Consider the following 13,473-nt stretch of genomic DNA (forward strand, 5'->3'; position numbering starts at 1 on the left):
AAAAAAAAAAACACTTTTTGATTGTAAAAGTGGTCGATGCGTTCATTATGCGAGTAAATACAGTATGTAGTAAAACACAAAGCGCAATAACTGTGGCTTTGTAGTTCAGAGACTGTACAGCCCACCTGTGCAGTAAAAGAAAAACTAAATTGATTCGCTCCATTCGTCCAAATCGCTTTGAAAACAAGAACGTTGCTGTGGTCGAGCTAAGCTCATTCAATGCAGTTTACCAGTATTGTGTTGTTGAGCTAGACAAGCTTTGCATAAACGCATAAAGGAACAAACTTGAATGCACGGAACTAGTGCGATGAACCGCAAATGCATTTATTCACAGCTTAGCAGCTTGCATTAACTTGTGCCATTGTTTGAGCGGAGTCGGCTACGTATGAATCAACTTGGTGACTAGGCAGATTCTAATTTTTTGTTTCTAGGAAATGCCAGCAACATATCAAAATATCGCTTTTCTGCTCGACTCACTCAACTTGGTGGCCAAAATGGCATTTGATCATGCAGGTGCAGCAGAATCGAGTCCGAATTCTCGAGCAGCATGCTGTAAAGTGTCTAAAATTTTCTCAAAGCTGTACAGATTATCAATTGGTAACTGCACCGTATCACTGAGGGGCTTAGGGCCTTGACATGCATTTTTGAAAGCGTTGTCTGAGAAATTATGGATCTTTGAGTGAGTGCGGCTAACTCGAGCTGGGAATGAAAAGGGAAGGATAATTGCACTGGTGTGCCCCATAGATTATGTGCTTATCAGATAACGCCACAGCACTTGACACTGGTCATTTATTGGCAATCAAGCCTTAAATGCCTTAAAGGCCTAATTCTTTGCTGCATCATTAATTTGCTTATTCGCTGAAGCGTGGCACGTGATGACACTATGCTATAACATTGCTGGAGGCCTAACTTATCACACGAAGCTATAAGACTCAACTTATGCGATATGCATCGCTACGGTGACTTCCCATGCATTGGAGCTTGGCCTTTGGCTCGAAAGGAGTCTATGAGAGTGGTAAATTTTGTTCAAAGTGTTGTGCGGTTCTAGGAATTCGAATTTGCTCGAGTGTTTCCCTATTCAAAGACCTGTGACTTTGCCGACCAGTTGGAACTAAGAGATTTCATATTACCGGGATTTCACTGTGTTTGAGTTCCTAAATCAAAACTCACCTTTCTGCAGTCAGTAAAATTCAGTTTTCTCTGTGCAACAAAACTTCACCGAAGTTGGTTGAGCGGTTGTGTAATGAGAGCATTTTTTCGTGTGACATGTACTATATGTGAATATGGAAATGGGAGCTGTCCCTGAGGTAAAGCTTCCTCTTGAGATGGCAGCTGCCTGGCAATGATGGCACAGTAGCAGTCTACACCAAAATCTTTAACACACACAGTTTCACCCACATTGCTTTCAGTTCACTTGGGAAGTGATATGAAGTGATAACTTAATGAAGCATGATGATTATGATGATTCAGTTTATAAGCATGTTGGGGTGAACCTTTGCAACCCATCCTTTTTGATTTTATGTTGCTGGTTTCCGCATGAAAGAAGACAATGAGCAGTTGCCTGCCCTTGACCTTATCCTTGTTCTTCTTAGTGTTAGCTGTCTTGTGGAAACCAGTGCAGTCAATTAGAACAACTGTCTTGCCAACCAAACCCAGTTGAAGCCTTAATGAACTTTGTGTTTATATTCATTCCCTGCAGGTTGTGTTCCTAGGAATAGGTGCAGATGAGCAGCTGGGCGGCTATTCAAGGCACATGGTGAAGTACAAGTGGGTGCCTGTTTGTGCCATTGTCACTTAAAATCAGTGCTGTCACTTGTTCCAGTTTATAAGTTGTTCTCTGTGCTCCACTCGCTGCAGAAACTTTGGCTGGCAGGGTCTTGTTGATGAGATTGCCATGGAGCTCAACAGGATAGCCCACCGGAACCTCGGCAGGGATGATCGGTGAGAGGCTACGATTTTTGCCTTTGCAAAACTTTGGCTGCCCAACTGAACTCATGCATTTAAAACAGCCTGCTAGCAAATATGCTTGCTTCTTAAGTATTACAAAAACTTCTTACAGGCACTTTCTTTTTCTTGCTGTCAACGATGTGAATGACTAAAGTCTCACATTAGTTAGCATTTTACATGGCCTGTAAAAGAGCATAAAACCATTTTATGTTGCCATATTTTTATATGTGTAGTCCTCACAAATAACTGCATAGGACGATGTTCAACTCTTTCTAAACGCAGCTTGGCACTTTTTTCAGGACTAAGCAATGGTGCAGAAAAACATTTTGTTTTTCTCCACCATTATGTATGCTCAGTCATAACCACTTTCAGATGCTGTCAATTTACTTACAATGAAGTTTTATTTGTAGCACTTTTGTATACCATTCCTGCCTTCAGGGGCTGTATTATGCAAGGATTCCTTTTGTAGTCCTTTCTTTTAGCTCTTTTTCATTGGCTGGCATGGCATCAAGAGTGCTTGCACAAAGCGTTTTACTCGTAGGTAAATTTACCAAGCAGTAAGTAGGTACTCCATGCTCCTAAGGTCACACTGCACTGCGTCCAGCAGCTCCCAAGGCCAAATGCGCGTCAGGCTCTCAATGCAACCTTGTATGGATGGCTCACCCATTTGCATGGGGGCAAAATGAAGCCATCTGCCTCTATCCAGGGAGGAATAATTTCACAGAGAGGAATTTTTAACCTGCTACATTTATGTGCCATGTGCACGGCTTAAGGTCCTCCCATAGAAGTACGGCGAAAATGATGCCGTCACCTTCAAAGTGAGACCAGCATCGAAGCTCTTTGTTGCTGAAGACGTCGAATAGATCAGTACGGTCTCCAAAGACGTGTTCGCATAGCAGGCTGATACAATCAAATGGATGCACCCAGCTCGAGAAGCAGCAGCAGCCTTTTTGACAAACTGGCTCGCTCGCATCATGGTAGCAGGGCAAGCATTCCCTTTTCTGAAATTTTTTTCACTGGAGACAGGCAGGCGGTTTAGTTTTGTCTCCATTCAAATGAGCGTGCCGGAACAGTACAAAAACAACACAAGGGCGAGAACGAGACAAGGACAAGCATGCCTGACGTGCGCTTGCCTCGGGTGCTGCTGGACGCAGCGCAACGTCAAGTTAGGGACCTGGAGTGCCTTTTTACTGCTCAGTAACTTTACCCGTGGATAAAGTACTTCATGCAAGTGGCCCCGGGTCTTTGTTGTCACCAATATTGACTGCCCACTGCGACGAGTGATAACAGATTAATGGAATCGAAGGAAAAGAACCCTAAAGCAATACACTGCCAGGTGTCGCCCCATGGCATTGTCTCACCTTGTGGTGTGGCTTCACAGCAGTGCACCACCCATCGCCATTAGGTCGCATGTAGAGTCACAATTTGAATATAATCTGAATCCCACTTTGTGCTTAACTTTAACTTTTGATCGTGAGTAAACATGCGAAAATAGGCATACTTCTTGTTAAACGGTACAACCATTTGGCAGATCTCTCAACTAAGGCAGCCTGTAATACCTGTTATTCGTACCTCTTATTCCAAGTCATAAAAATGCAAAGCCTTGAAGTTATCGCTATTGAAAGTAGTATACCTTAAAAACTTGAACTTGTCAACAAATTTGCATGAAATTGAGATGATTCTGGAGCCTTGGCAAATCAAGTTCACCAATCACTGTGAAGCTTGTAATGCACATTTATATGTACCTTTATAATGATAGCAACATTTATTTATTTAGAATCTGTGCACTCTTTTGTTTTTGTTCTTATGTTGTTGTTGTTTCAAGTTGTGCATTGAGTTATGTACCTATTCAAGCATTTGGGGTGCTATTTTTTGCAGCATAGTGTCCGACCATGGGCGGGAAGCCAGGTTTCCATTCCTGGATAGAGATGTTGTCAATTTTCTGAACCGGGTACCAATTTGGATGAAAGTGAGTAGGCCCATCACAATTGGCAGCTTACCACTATCCTTGAAAAGAAAAGTATACAATCACTGCATTCTACTGGTGCTAACATATGGATCTGAAACTTGGTGGATACCCAAATGGCTTGTGGAGAAGCTATAAGGATAGCAGTGCAATGACTGGTGAAATGAAGAATGATAGGCATAAAAGACGTGAAGACAGTGATGTGGATTAAGAGCAAACGGGGGTAGCCGATATTATAGCTGACAGTAAGAGGGTGAAATGGTGTTGGGCAGGCCATGCAAATGGCCGCCCGTCTTCATAGAGCAGATCATCATGCGTCTTCAATGATCATCCATGGTCATCATAGAACCAATTACTAGTGGTCTGTTAGAGAAACAGAATGGGTGTGAAGGGGAGGGGAACACAGTCGAAAATGGCAAAGGATTAGGCGGTGTGATGCGATCAATAATTTAGCGGTGTGATGCGATCAATAAATCTAGCATTAGTACACGTGCATTTTTGCGTTCCATTCCTGTCTGAACGCAATCGAACTCGTGACCTTGTGCTCGGCAGCACAATGCCACAGCCACTACATTTGTCTAATCCTTGTGCTTGTGGTTTCAGACATTCTTGTGCCTTTACTTGTTCCATTTAGTCTTTCTGTATTTCTAAGCAATCATATTTTGCTACGGTTACAGCTTTAAGAAGTAACCGACTAGCTGAAGAACAAGTTCTGCTGAGCCATATTTTCATAAATGCACGAACAATAAGTCTCCACGCACATGCTTAATCAATGCAAATTGTTGCACGTATAGCAAGACTGTTGAAAAGGATCTATATTGAAAAGTCGTGAAGCGTTTGATGCCAGAAGGACGAAGTTTAGGCAAATCCATGTACTACCCATCATTCCAATGCCTGCTGAACTGCCATGCTTGCAGAGGAGTAGGCAGCATATTTCATGCATAGGAGGCAGTGTTATGGAAGCTACGCAAGTAGTACAGTCATAGATGCTTCACTTCACGCATTTCAGAGTGCAATTGTTTTTTGATATGCAACGATCTCTATGAAATAACGACTTCATATTTTACAACTACAATGAGTGGACGCAAATTTACGTCAAATATGGTATTATTCGTGTACCTTTATGCTCCCAGTGTGTGGTGATCTATGTTTCATTTGCAAGCGCATGAGATGTGCCATGGCCACAGAAACACGCCACTCCACTAGTTTACTGGTTAATAGATTCAGATCTCAGACGCCATCCACGTAATGAATACATTTTATTTTGCGACACAAAAGTACGAGACATATTACATCGAATAGTATGACACGTACCTGCATCTTTCTTTTGTATACGACGCACTATATTTCGCGGTCACGAATCTCTAGCCTTTGTTGCATTGCGTGCCAAGTATGAAATGGAATATAGCACCAGAGTTTACAATAACAGTTCTTGAAAAGTTCTATGGCTGAGCCGATTGTGCGTTGATGTGTGCAGGTGAACCCCCACCTGCCCAGAGGGATCGGAGACAAAATGCTGCTGCGCACACTAGCCGCAAGCCTAGGCCTCAGCGAGGCTGCCAGTCGACCGAAACGGGCCATGCAGTTTGGCTCACGTGTTGTGCATGCCGAAGAAGACCGGGCCAAAGGTGGAGACATCTGCAAGAAACTCATGGACGTAAGCTTATGGGTCACTGGCATTTTATTTTATTTTTATTTTCTGTTTCATACCAATACTAATGAAACTTTACACTCCTGTTGAGTTTCCTTTTGCATTGATTTTGGATATGTAATTAGTTTTGGCGTATGTCGATTACTTCCCAAGATAATTTATATTAAGCTCTGTTTTTAAGGTCACAGTAGGAGTAAAAATTGGTGCCTATTACAAAAATTATGTCTAAGGCATGGTTAGATACCCTAAAGAGCAAGAAATGAGAGCTTGGAAGCACTTTTTTATCTCATCTTTATTACCCATTTTACAATCCATGGAACTTGGTAACCATGTGATGAATACTCGCGCCGATGGACTAAATCTATTCACTGTCACCTCTGAACGACTGCTAACTTTTGCTGCGCGTTAACTTAGCTGGACGGCGTCGGCCGTGCGCGCAGGAGCCACGAAGGAAGAAGTTCACTCTTTGGGATCCGTTTCAAGACTGGTTTATTTGCAGTAGTAAATGACTAGAGTGGGGAAAGGAAAGTGGAAAGAGAGAAGTAAAGAAACACAGTAAAAGGGCGTGAGCCAAGCACGTGCAGTGCCGTAGAGAGAGTGCAGTGGCCACTGTCGGGTCGGTGACACGGGGCACGGTTGTATTCACAATTAACTTACTCGGACGGTGTCGTTAGGGGCCCCCCTCGGCTCTCGCTTCTCGGTAGCGTCTTCACGGTTGTCAGCGAAGGTCTTAACAAACCATATGGCAGAATAATTTGTGAAATGTAAACAAAACGAAAAAAAAATCTGCTTTCAATAATTTATTTGTAATAATTGTAATAATTTATTTGTAATAATGACTACGTAATAATTTGTATATTGTTTCTTTTTCCATTATAGCCTCAAGCAATATTAGTGAAGTGCTAATTAGGAACCAATTGACTTCGATGAAAACTGTTTACGTATTGAAAGGATTGCTGTTTCAATGTTCTTTGCATGATAGTGACAGTCACAATATTTCCTTGACAATTGTCAAAATGTGCTTTAGTGTTCTGTATTTTTGGACTCCAGAAAGCAAATTTCAGCCCCGCCTCTTGACGGAAGTGTTCACTGCAATTCATTGGCAGTTCATTGCAATTCTTGAGAAGCGCAGTGTCTTCTTCGGCCGAAAGGTGGTGCTGTGCTCAGCACGGTGGCGTGGAGGAAGAGCTCCGAGTCGAGGATCATCTGAGAATATGAGGCTAGCCCCCGTGTTCTCAAACAATCCCAGACTCGAAGTTCTCTCTCCACTCTGCCGAGTTGAGCACAGCACCACCCTACGGCTGAAGAAGACACTGTGCTTCTCAAGAATTGCCGGGGATCATCATAAAGCACGGTGACTACTTCTGTCGAGGGGTAACACTGCTGTCGAAGGGGGGGCGCGGGGGGCTATTGTAGCCAGCCATGGCAACAAAGATCTGGTGTCATTTCACAGTGCTGGCTGTTATGGGCTCTCTTAGCTATCACAGCACGCCACACCACGAAACTAGCTACCTCACACAACCTCTGTTGTTGCTTTGAGTACCCACACTGAGTTTGTCTAGGTCTTCCTCCAACACTAATAACAATTGTAAAGTGCTAGCAGTAGCAATAAAGAAGTGTACTCTAAGCACATTTTCTTAAGCTAGTACTTTGTTGCTGCAGCGTTGGCTTTTGTGTTTGCCATTGTAAGCTGTACATACCAATTTAGTAAAAGTTATCCCAAATGTGTACACGCCGAGGTAATGGGAATAGAAGTGAGCACCCCTGTCCATCTTGTAAGTACCGTTTTGTCTTTCTCTTTGAACCCATTGAGATCGATTTAGGATCTGTTCCTGACAGCGAGCGAGCTTACTGGAAAGCATGGTATGCATTTTTCCAATTTCTTTTTGGCTGCTGCAATTTTTGTGGTACACAAGAAATACTGGAGGTTCGAGCTCAATGCATGCCCCGTGTTTTTGTAGCGACTGTCTCAGATCATTAAACAATAGGGGATTCGCAATAAACTTATAATTTTTGCTAACACAACCTTCGTGATCAGAACCTTGGCTTGCAGCCAAGCCATTTTGATGGCTTCATTTTGCTGGTGTCAGTGTTGGTATCAGTATGTTGACCTTTTGCCTCATGATATTGCTGAAAAAGATACTTCCTTTCTTTGTGCCAAACGTAGCCAGCTTTTGCTCTAGTTGGATTTTAACAAATTTTATGCACCTTTTTGTTTTTTCAACCATTCTGTCTAAAAAAATTCCTTTTTTTATTTCTTGAGATAACAGTATTGAAACATGGTCATACATTTGGCAGGTGTTAAAAGAGATCAATAGCAATTGTTTTATTAAATGGGGGATAATGCCTCTTTGTGTCTTTGCTGTTCTGTTCAATACATGTGCCAATTGTTCCAGTGACAACCAAAGTATGGGATCTAAGATTCTTTTTTCGGGAACGTTGGCAGCAGCAGTCGACACGAGAAACTGTGCAATAATTGCCAGCAAGTTTAATAATTTACTAAATTTCAATAATTAGTCTTCTAATTAGTAAATTTACATGTAAGTTAATGTAATAGTTAAGAGTAGTGATGACAAAATTGGGAGGAAGTTCTTAGCATGCAGGAAAAGGATGGGATGGCTGTAATAACCATCAAACTAAGATAATCATGCAATGAAAGGCTCCTTATGTACACATCTGCTTTCAGATATGGGACAAATAATTTTTGTTCTTGTCACTATTGTTGCTACATATCTCCCACAAAATTCTCACACGCATTAGCACTTCATTTCAGCTCTTCTGTAGACTTTACAGCAATACAGTCGAACCTCACTATGATGAAGTCACATTTGACACGAAAATACCTTTGTTATATCCTACATTAATTGATATCTGCAAAAAAAAAAAATTGCTATCAGTTTTTTATGTGAAAGAAATGCAAATGTGATGCCTGATGGGCCAGCAAAGGATTTCTTGTTGATTTTGATGGTTGTTGATGGCTTGTTCTGCTGACACATGGCAAATGAACTACACTGAAGTAAAAATGAGCTTGTCACCATCATGAATACACGGCCATGCAATCAGTGTGAGCACATGAAACTGGCACGTTGGCTTGCTGGCTGTGGGCAAGCGAAGCCAAGCCGCTGGCCAGAAAAAGCATGCATATCTAGAATGTGCTGTTTCAACTTGCTCTTATGACATTTTTGCTACCAGAATTAACATTTCTGCTGCCAGATTACATATTTTGAGCTACGAGCAAACAAAAATTGGCCTCGGTGTAACCAGTATTGTCTCAGATCTTGCATTTTCAGTTTTGTTGGAGTAGCAGAATACTCGCTGAAATAAAGCAATGTCAACCAAATTTTAGATTCACTTGGCTAATGATGTGTCAGTTCCACGTTCGTTATACAAAGTGTCGAGTGTACTGATAAGGATCAGTCGTGGCACTTTGTCTAGTGCAATGAACCAAGGGTAGCAGCTTCCCTTTAAATAAGATCTTCAATTGATATCGAACTGCTTTTGTCTTGCCTTTGTGCAGAGCACCTACTGGAGACTGCAACTAACATCTGGAGTTCAAGGCGGGCACCCACTGCGATATCTGGCAGACCTGGGTCTTCAGCATTGACCGATGTTGAGGAGTATCCGCTACTGTAAATTATAAATATGATTGTCATAGTGACTTGCTTTGTTGTTGTCTGTTCTGTCAGCTTCATTTGTCAAGACTTCATGGGAGTTTATTTCGCGAGTGTGAGTGTAGTTGGGAGGAATTTAAAACATCGAAGCACACAGCATCAATACAGTGGCAAAGCCACTCTATAGGTTAGCTATACAAATGTTGCGATTTAAGCTCAGCTGTCATTTTAACGTTGCTAAAAAGAAATGCTTGTTCTTTGGTTGTCAGCACAAGCACGGGCTGACTTCACTTGTGTATGTGCACTCGAACCTCGTTATAACGAAATTGAAGGGGGAGCCAAAATCACTTCGTTATATTCGTTACTTTCTTATATGCATTATTGGCATTTACTGCAATATGTGCTCAATGGGGTACACCATTGTAAACACCGAAATAAGAGGGCTTTGCGGCCTGCGGAACCGCTACATGGCCACGCATGCGATGAAATTTGAATGAAACAACAAAAGAATCTTATACATGTGCAATGCGCCATTTCCTCGCACCTTACGCGACAGCCTTTAGATAGTTGCCTTCTGTTCCATTGTGATCGTCTTTCCAAGCTTCCACTTTCCACTTGGCTCGTGGCGGTCGAGCAGCAAGTGGCACACAACACAGCGCACCACAGTGAGATCGGGGAGGGATGCCAAGTTCGCTGCGCCGGCTTGGCTCGGGCGGCTCGTGGACCCCGAGATTGCACCTTTGCCTATGTGACCTAGGAGGCCACTCCCAGCTGCCAGCCCGGGCTGCATGGCATGCCGCAGGGAGGGAAGAAGTAAATACATTAATCTTTCGCACCGCCACCGCACCCGCGTGGGCTGGCGCAGGCACGGCCTGGGTAGAGTGTACTAGAATCATGGAACACCTACAGGGTGTTTCAGTTAACGTGGGCCAAAGTTTAAAAATATGCAAATGCCACGTAGCTGGACAGAATGAAGGTAACGTTGTTTGCCGTCGCTTGGAGATACTCGGACTATTTCTTGCATTCCACCTAATTAGATAATTAGTCGTAATTAAGTTCACAAACATTATAATTATGTGAAAAGTGTCAATGAGAAAATTGTAGAGCACCATGAGAAACTTCCGATACAGCTTTCTGTTGCTCAGGACGTGCTACATAAAAGTGTTTTTCCGGGCGTGAAAGAAGCCCGGGAATACATGCAAAATTGCCGCGAGACTGGCCGCTTGAGGCATTTCGCCTTGATTGTGATACAGTTTGCTCTTACCAGTAGACAAAGCTGACAAATAGAACTTCCTCCTCATTGTCACCTGACCTGTGTTTTTATGTACCAAGTATCATTGCGCAACTTCACTAACTCATCCAGCTTTCATTCTGCCCTCAGTGCCTTTTCTGTGTGTCAACGTCACGCAGTAAGATAAACAGGAGCGCCGACTCTGCCGCCGCGGAATGCATTCGCTCGGGACAAACCGTGTAACGCGGACGCCGGGGGTCCAGCTCATGCCTTTGCTCTCTCCCTCCGCTCCTCTTCACGCTTTCGCGAGTGCTTTCTCCTTCCCTTCTACTTATGTTAGAGTTACTATACATGGCTCCCTGTGGGAGCCAGTTACATAGAGTAACTCTAGTTTTTCCTAATCCGTAGCGCCATCTGGCGAACACGCTGTGAAGCTAGAGCCGGCGTTTCAGAAAGTCTCTTCCAGACGAGCAGAGTCGGCGTTCCTGTCTTATCTCACTTCGTGGTGGTCAACGTTGTATAAACATGCTAACGGCTGAAAGATTACTCTTCATGTTTGCCTGTTATCTCTGTACTTACTGATGGGAAAACCGCGCAAACAGTCTTCGTGTGTAGGCATGAGACGGTTTATTATGTATAGCTGGAGCATTGCAAGTGTCCTGTGAGCAGATTTTTGCAGTTCGTATTTATTGCACGTATGAATGCTAGGCATTGCATTAGCGGTGATGGAAAAATTGTGTTGTTGCTGGCTTGTTTCACCAGACCTTTGAGGAACAGGCTTTTCTGCGAATGTTTTCTATGGGCTGATGCAAAAAGTGTCTACCTCCTGCTCCCCCTTGCCACCAGTACTGAAGTTGTGGCCAAGTGCAAAGTAATACTTTTCCGTTTTTAGTACGATGGTATTTTTATTCTGCCAGGTCTGCTTTTTCATTTTGTTTAGTAGTAGTGAACGTGTCACGCATTTCATACACTTTTGCATAATATCGATCTGAGCAAGTATATACCTAATTTCAGTTTTCTTTTTGTATGGCTGTCAATAAAAGGATAGTTGCTTTATTATTCTATTTTTTAGGCATTTTGCGCATCTTCACTGTTTTTGCCATTATTAGTGAATTTTTGCTTTGTTTAGTTTTCATGACTCTCATACACGTCGTCCAGTGTTGTGCAATATCTGAGGGCATATATCAGAAGCTCTCCTCCGCTTTGGTCATCAGGGCATTGTATAAAAACTTTTTTTGTGCGTGTACATGAAACGGCGATCACATTTTATTGTGTTGTATTTTAATTTTTTTGGCTGCCCACTTTTATTTTAAACCTTTGTGAACTTTTGTGTTGTTTAGTAGTCATGAACATGTCATGCATCCTTCTGTTCATTTTCTGTGCGTGTATCAAACCACATTATATCAAAATCTTGGTTTGCAGAAACGAAGTCAATAAAACAAGGTAAAATATCTGGTGTTGTAAGTGGAATTTTTTTTTTTTCGTGTTCTGGCACATGCTGGCATGATCGCAGTAATGTACGCAGTGCAGTGCATGCAAAAACACGTAAAGAACGCGCGAATACACAAACAATGCACAGCGTAGAGCGCGCAAAAAAAAAAAAACTGCTGCGCACAGGCAAAAAAAAAGTCCGGAGCGCGCGGCACAGGGGGGGGGGAGCAAGCGAAGCGGCTCGGCATAATAAAAAAACAAAGGAAAAGAACCACTAGGACGAGAAGGCGCTGCACGGCTGTTCCTGTTGCATTGGCGACGTAAACAACCATGCGCGCCGCCATTTTGACTAAAAGTGTCTCCCTGAAGGGGGCGGGGCCTTGGCGCTAGCGTCGACTGAGCATCTGCTTTAAATCAGCCAATGGCAGCCATGCGGAGATCTTGGACGCCATCTGCGGCGGGGCCAGTGTCCGCCCTCCCTGTGTTTCCGCGGCTGTTGAAGCGAGCGCTGGCACGCAGCTGAATTCGCTCGCTAATTTAGCTTCCTGTCAGCGCTCGCATCAACAGCCGCGAAAATACAGAAAGGGCGGACTCTGCCCCCGCCGCAGATGGCTTCCAAGATCTCCATATGGCTGCCATTGGCTGATTTAAAGCAGATGCTCAGTCGACGCTAGCGCCAAGGCCCCCATCAGCCTTGCAGGCGGGCAAACACTTTAGTCAAAAAGCCGGCGCGCACGGTTGTTTACGTCGCTATGGCAACAGGAACAGCAGCCGCGCAGCGCCTTCTCGCCCAGCGGCTGTTTTCTTTTTTTTTTCCTTTGTGTTTTTACCGCTTCGCTTGCTCACCCCCCCCCCCCCCCCCCCCATGCCGTGCGCTCCGGGTTTTTTTTTTTTTTTTTTGCTCCTAACATCAATCCACATTCTTCCATCTTACTGTAAGTTGTACCAACCTTAACCCACTTTCATCTACCTTGCTCTTAATTTTAGAACATTAATTACCCATAATCACAACTAATTAATGTTGTTATTAATTAGTTAACACGCGAGTGTGTTAACACTCGCGTGGGTATTACAAATCATGTCGTACAAGACGCTGAAGATGTCACACTGATTTTTGGTACCACTCGAGGACAACACCGCCTTTGCTGCCTCATGGGACACATAATGCTTTCTAACAGGCACTAAATTATTTAGTCCAATTTAAAAGCAAGAAAATACCAATAGTTTATTTCTTCGCCAACAGTTAACGCTACAATCAGCAAACCCATATTCAGGGCCCCACCGAGAATAGGAGCGACTTAGCGCATTGTTCGCGAAAGTACGATTTAGTAGCAAGAAAATGCGAAAAAGTAGTTTCTTTCTTTGCCAACAGGAAACGCTACAATCAGCGAACCCTTTGCGATTGGCGCTACTGAGCACATTTTTTAGGAAAGTGCAATCTGGTAGAAATAAAATACCAATAAATAGTGTATTTCTTAACTATCAGGTGGCGCTACAATCGGAGATTCCGTATTTTGGGCCCGATCGGAAAAAAGGTGCTACAGATCGTATCATTTTGGACGGCACTCTTTTTCGATCGGGCCCTCAATATGGGATTTGCTGATTGTGGCGTGATCTGTTGGTGAAGAAATACACT

At 43.3% G+C, this 13,473-nt stretch overlaps 1 protein-coding gene across 1 annotated transcript; it reads left to right on the forward strand.

Moving 5' to 3' along the window:
* Positions 1–1,738: 1,738 nt before the first annotated feature.
* On the forward strand, positions 1,739–9,227 carry LOC119432609 (asparagine synthetase domain-containing protein 1-like). The gene is made up of 6 exons (XM_037699770.2): positions 1,739–1,767; positions 1,858–1,941; positions 3,826–3,916; positions 5,391–5,570; positions 7,378–7,427; positions 9,082–9,227. Coding segments are annotated over exons 1-6 (420 nt in total). The 5' UTR covers positions 1,739–1,753; the 3' UTR covers positions 9,083–9,227.
* Positions 9,228–13,473: the final 4,246 nt, after the last annotated feature.

This window comes from Dermacentor silvarum, chromosome 11, assembly GCF_013339745.2.
Source record: "Dermacentor silvarum isolate Dsil-2018 chromosome 11, BIME_Dsil_1.4, whole genome shotgun sequence".
Classification (NCBI taxonomy): Eukaryota; Metazoa; Arthropoda; class Arachnida; order Ixodida; family Ixodidae; genus Dermacentor; species Dermacentor silvarum.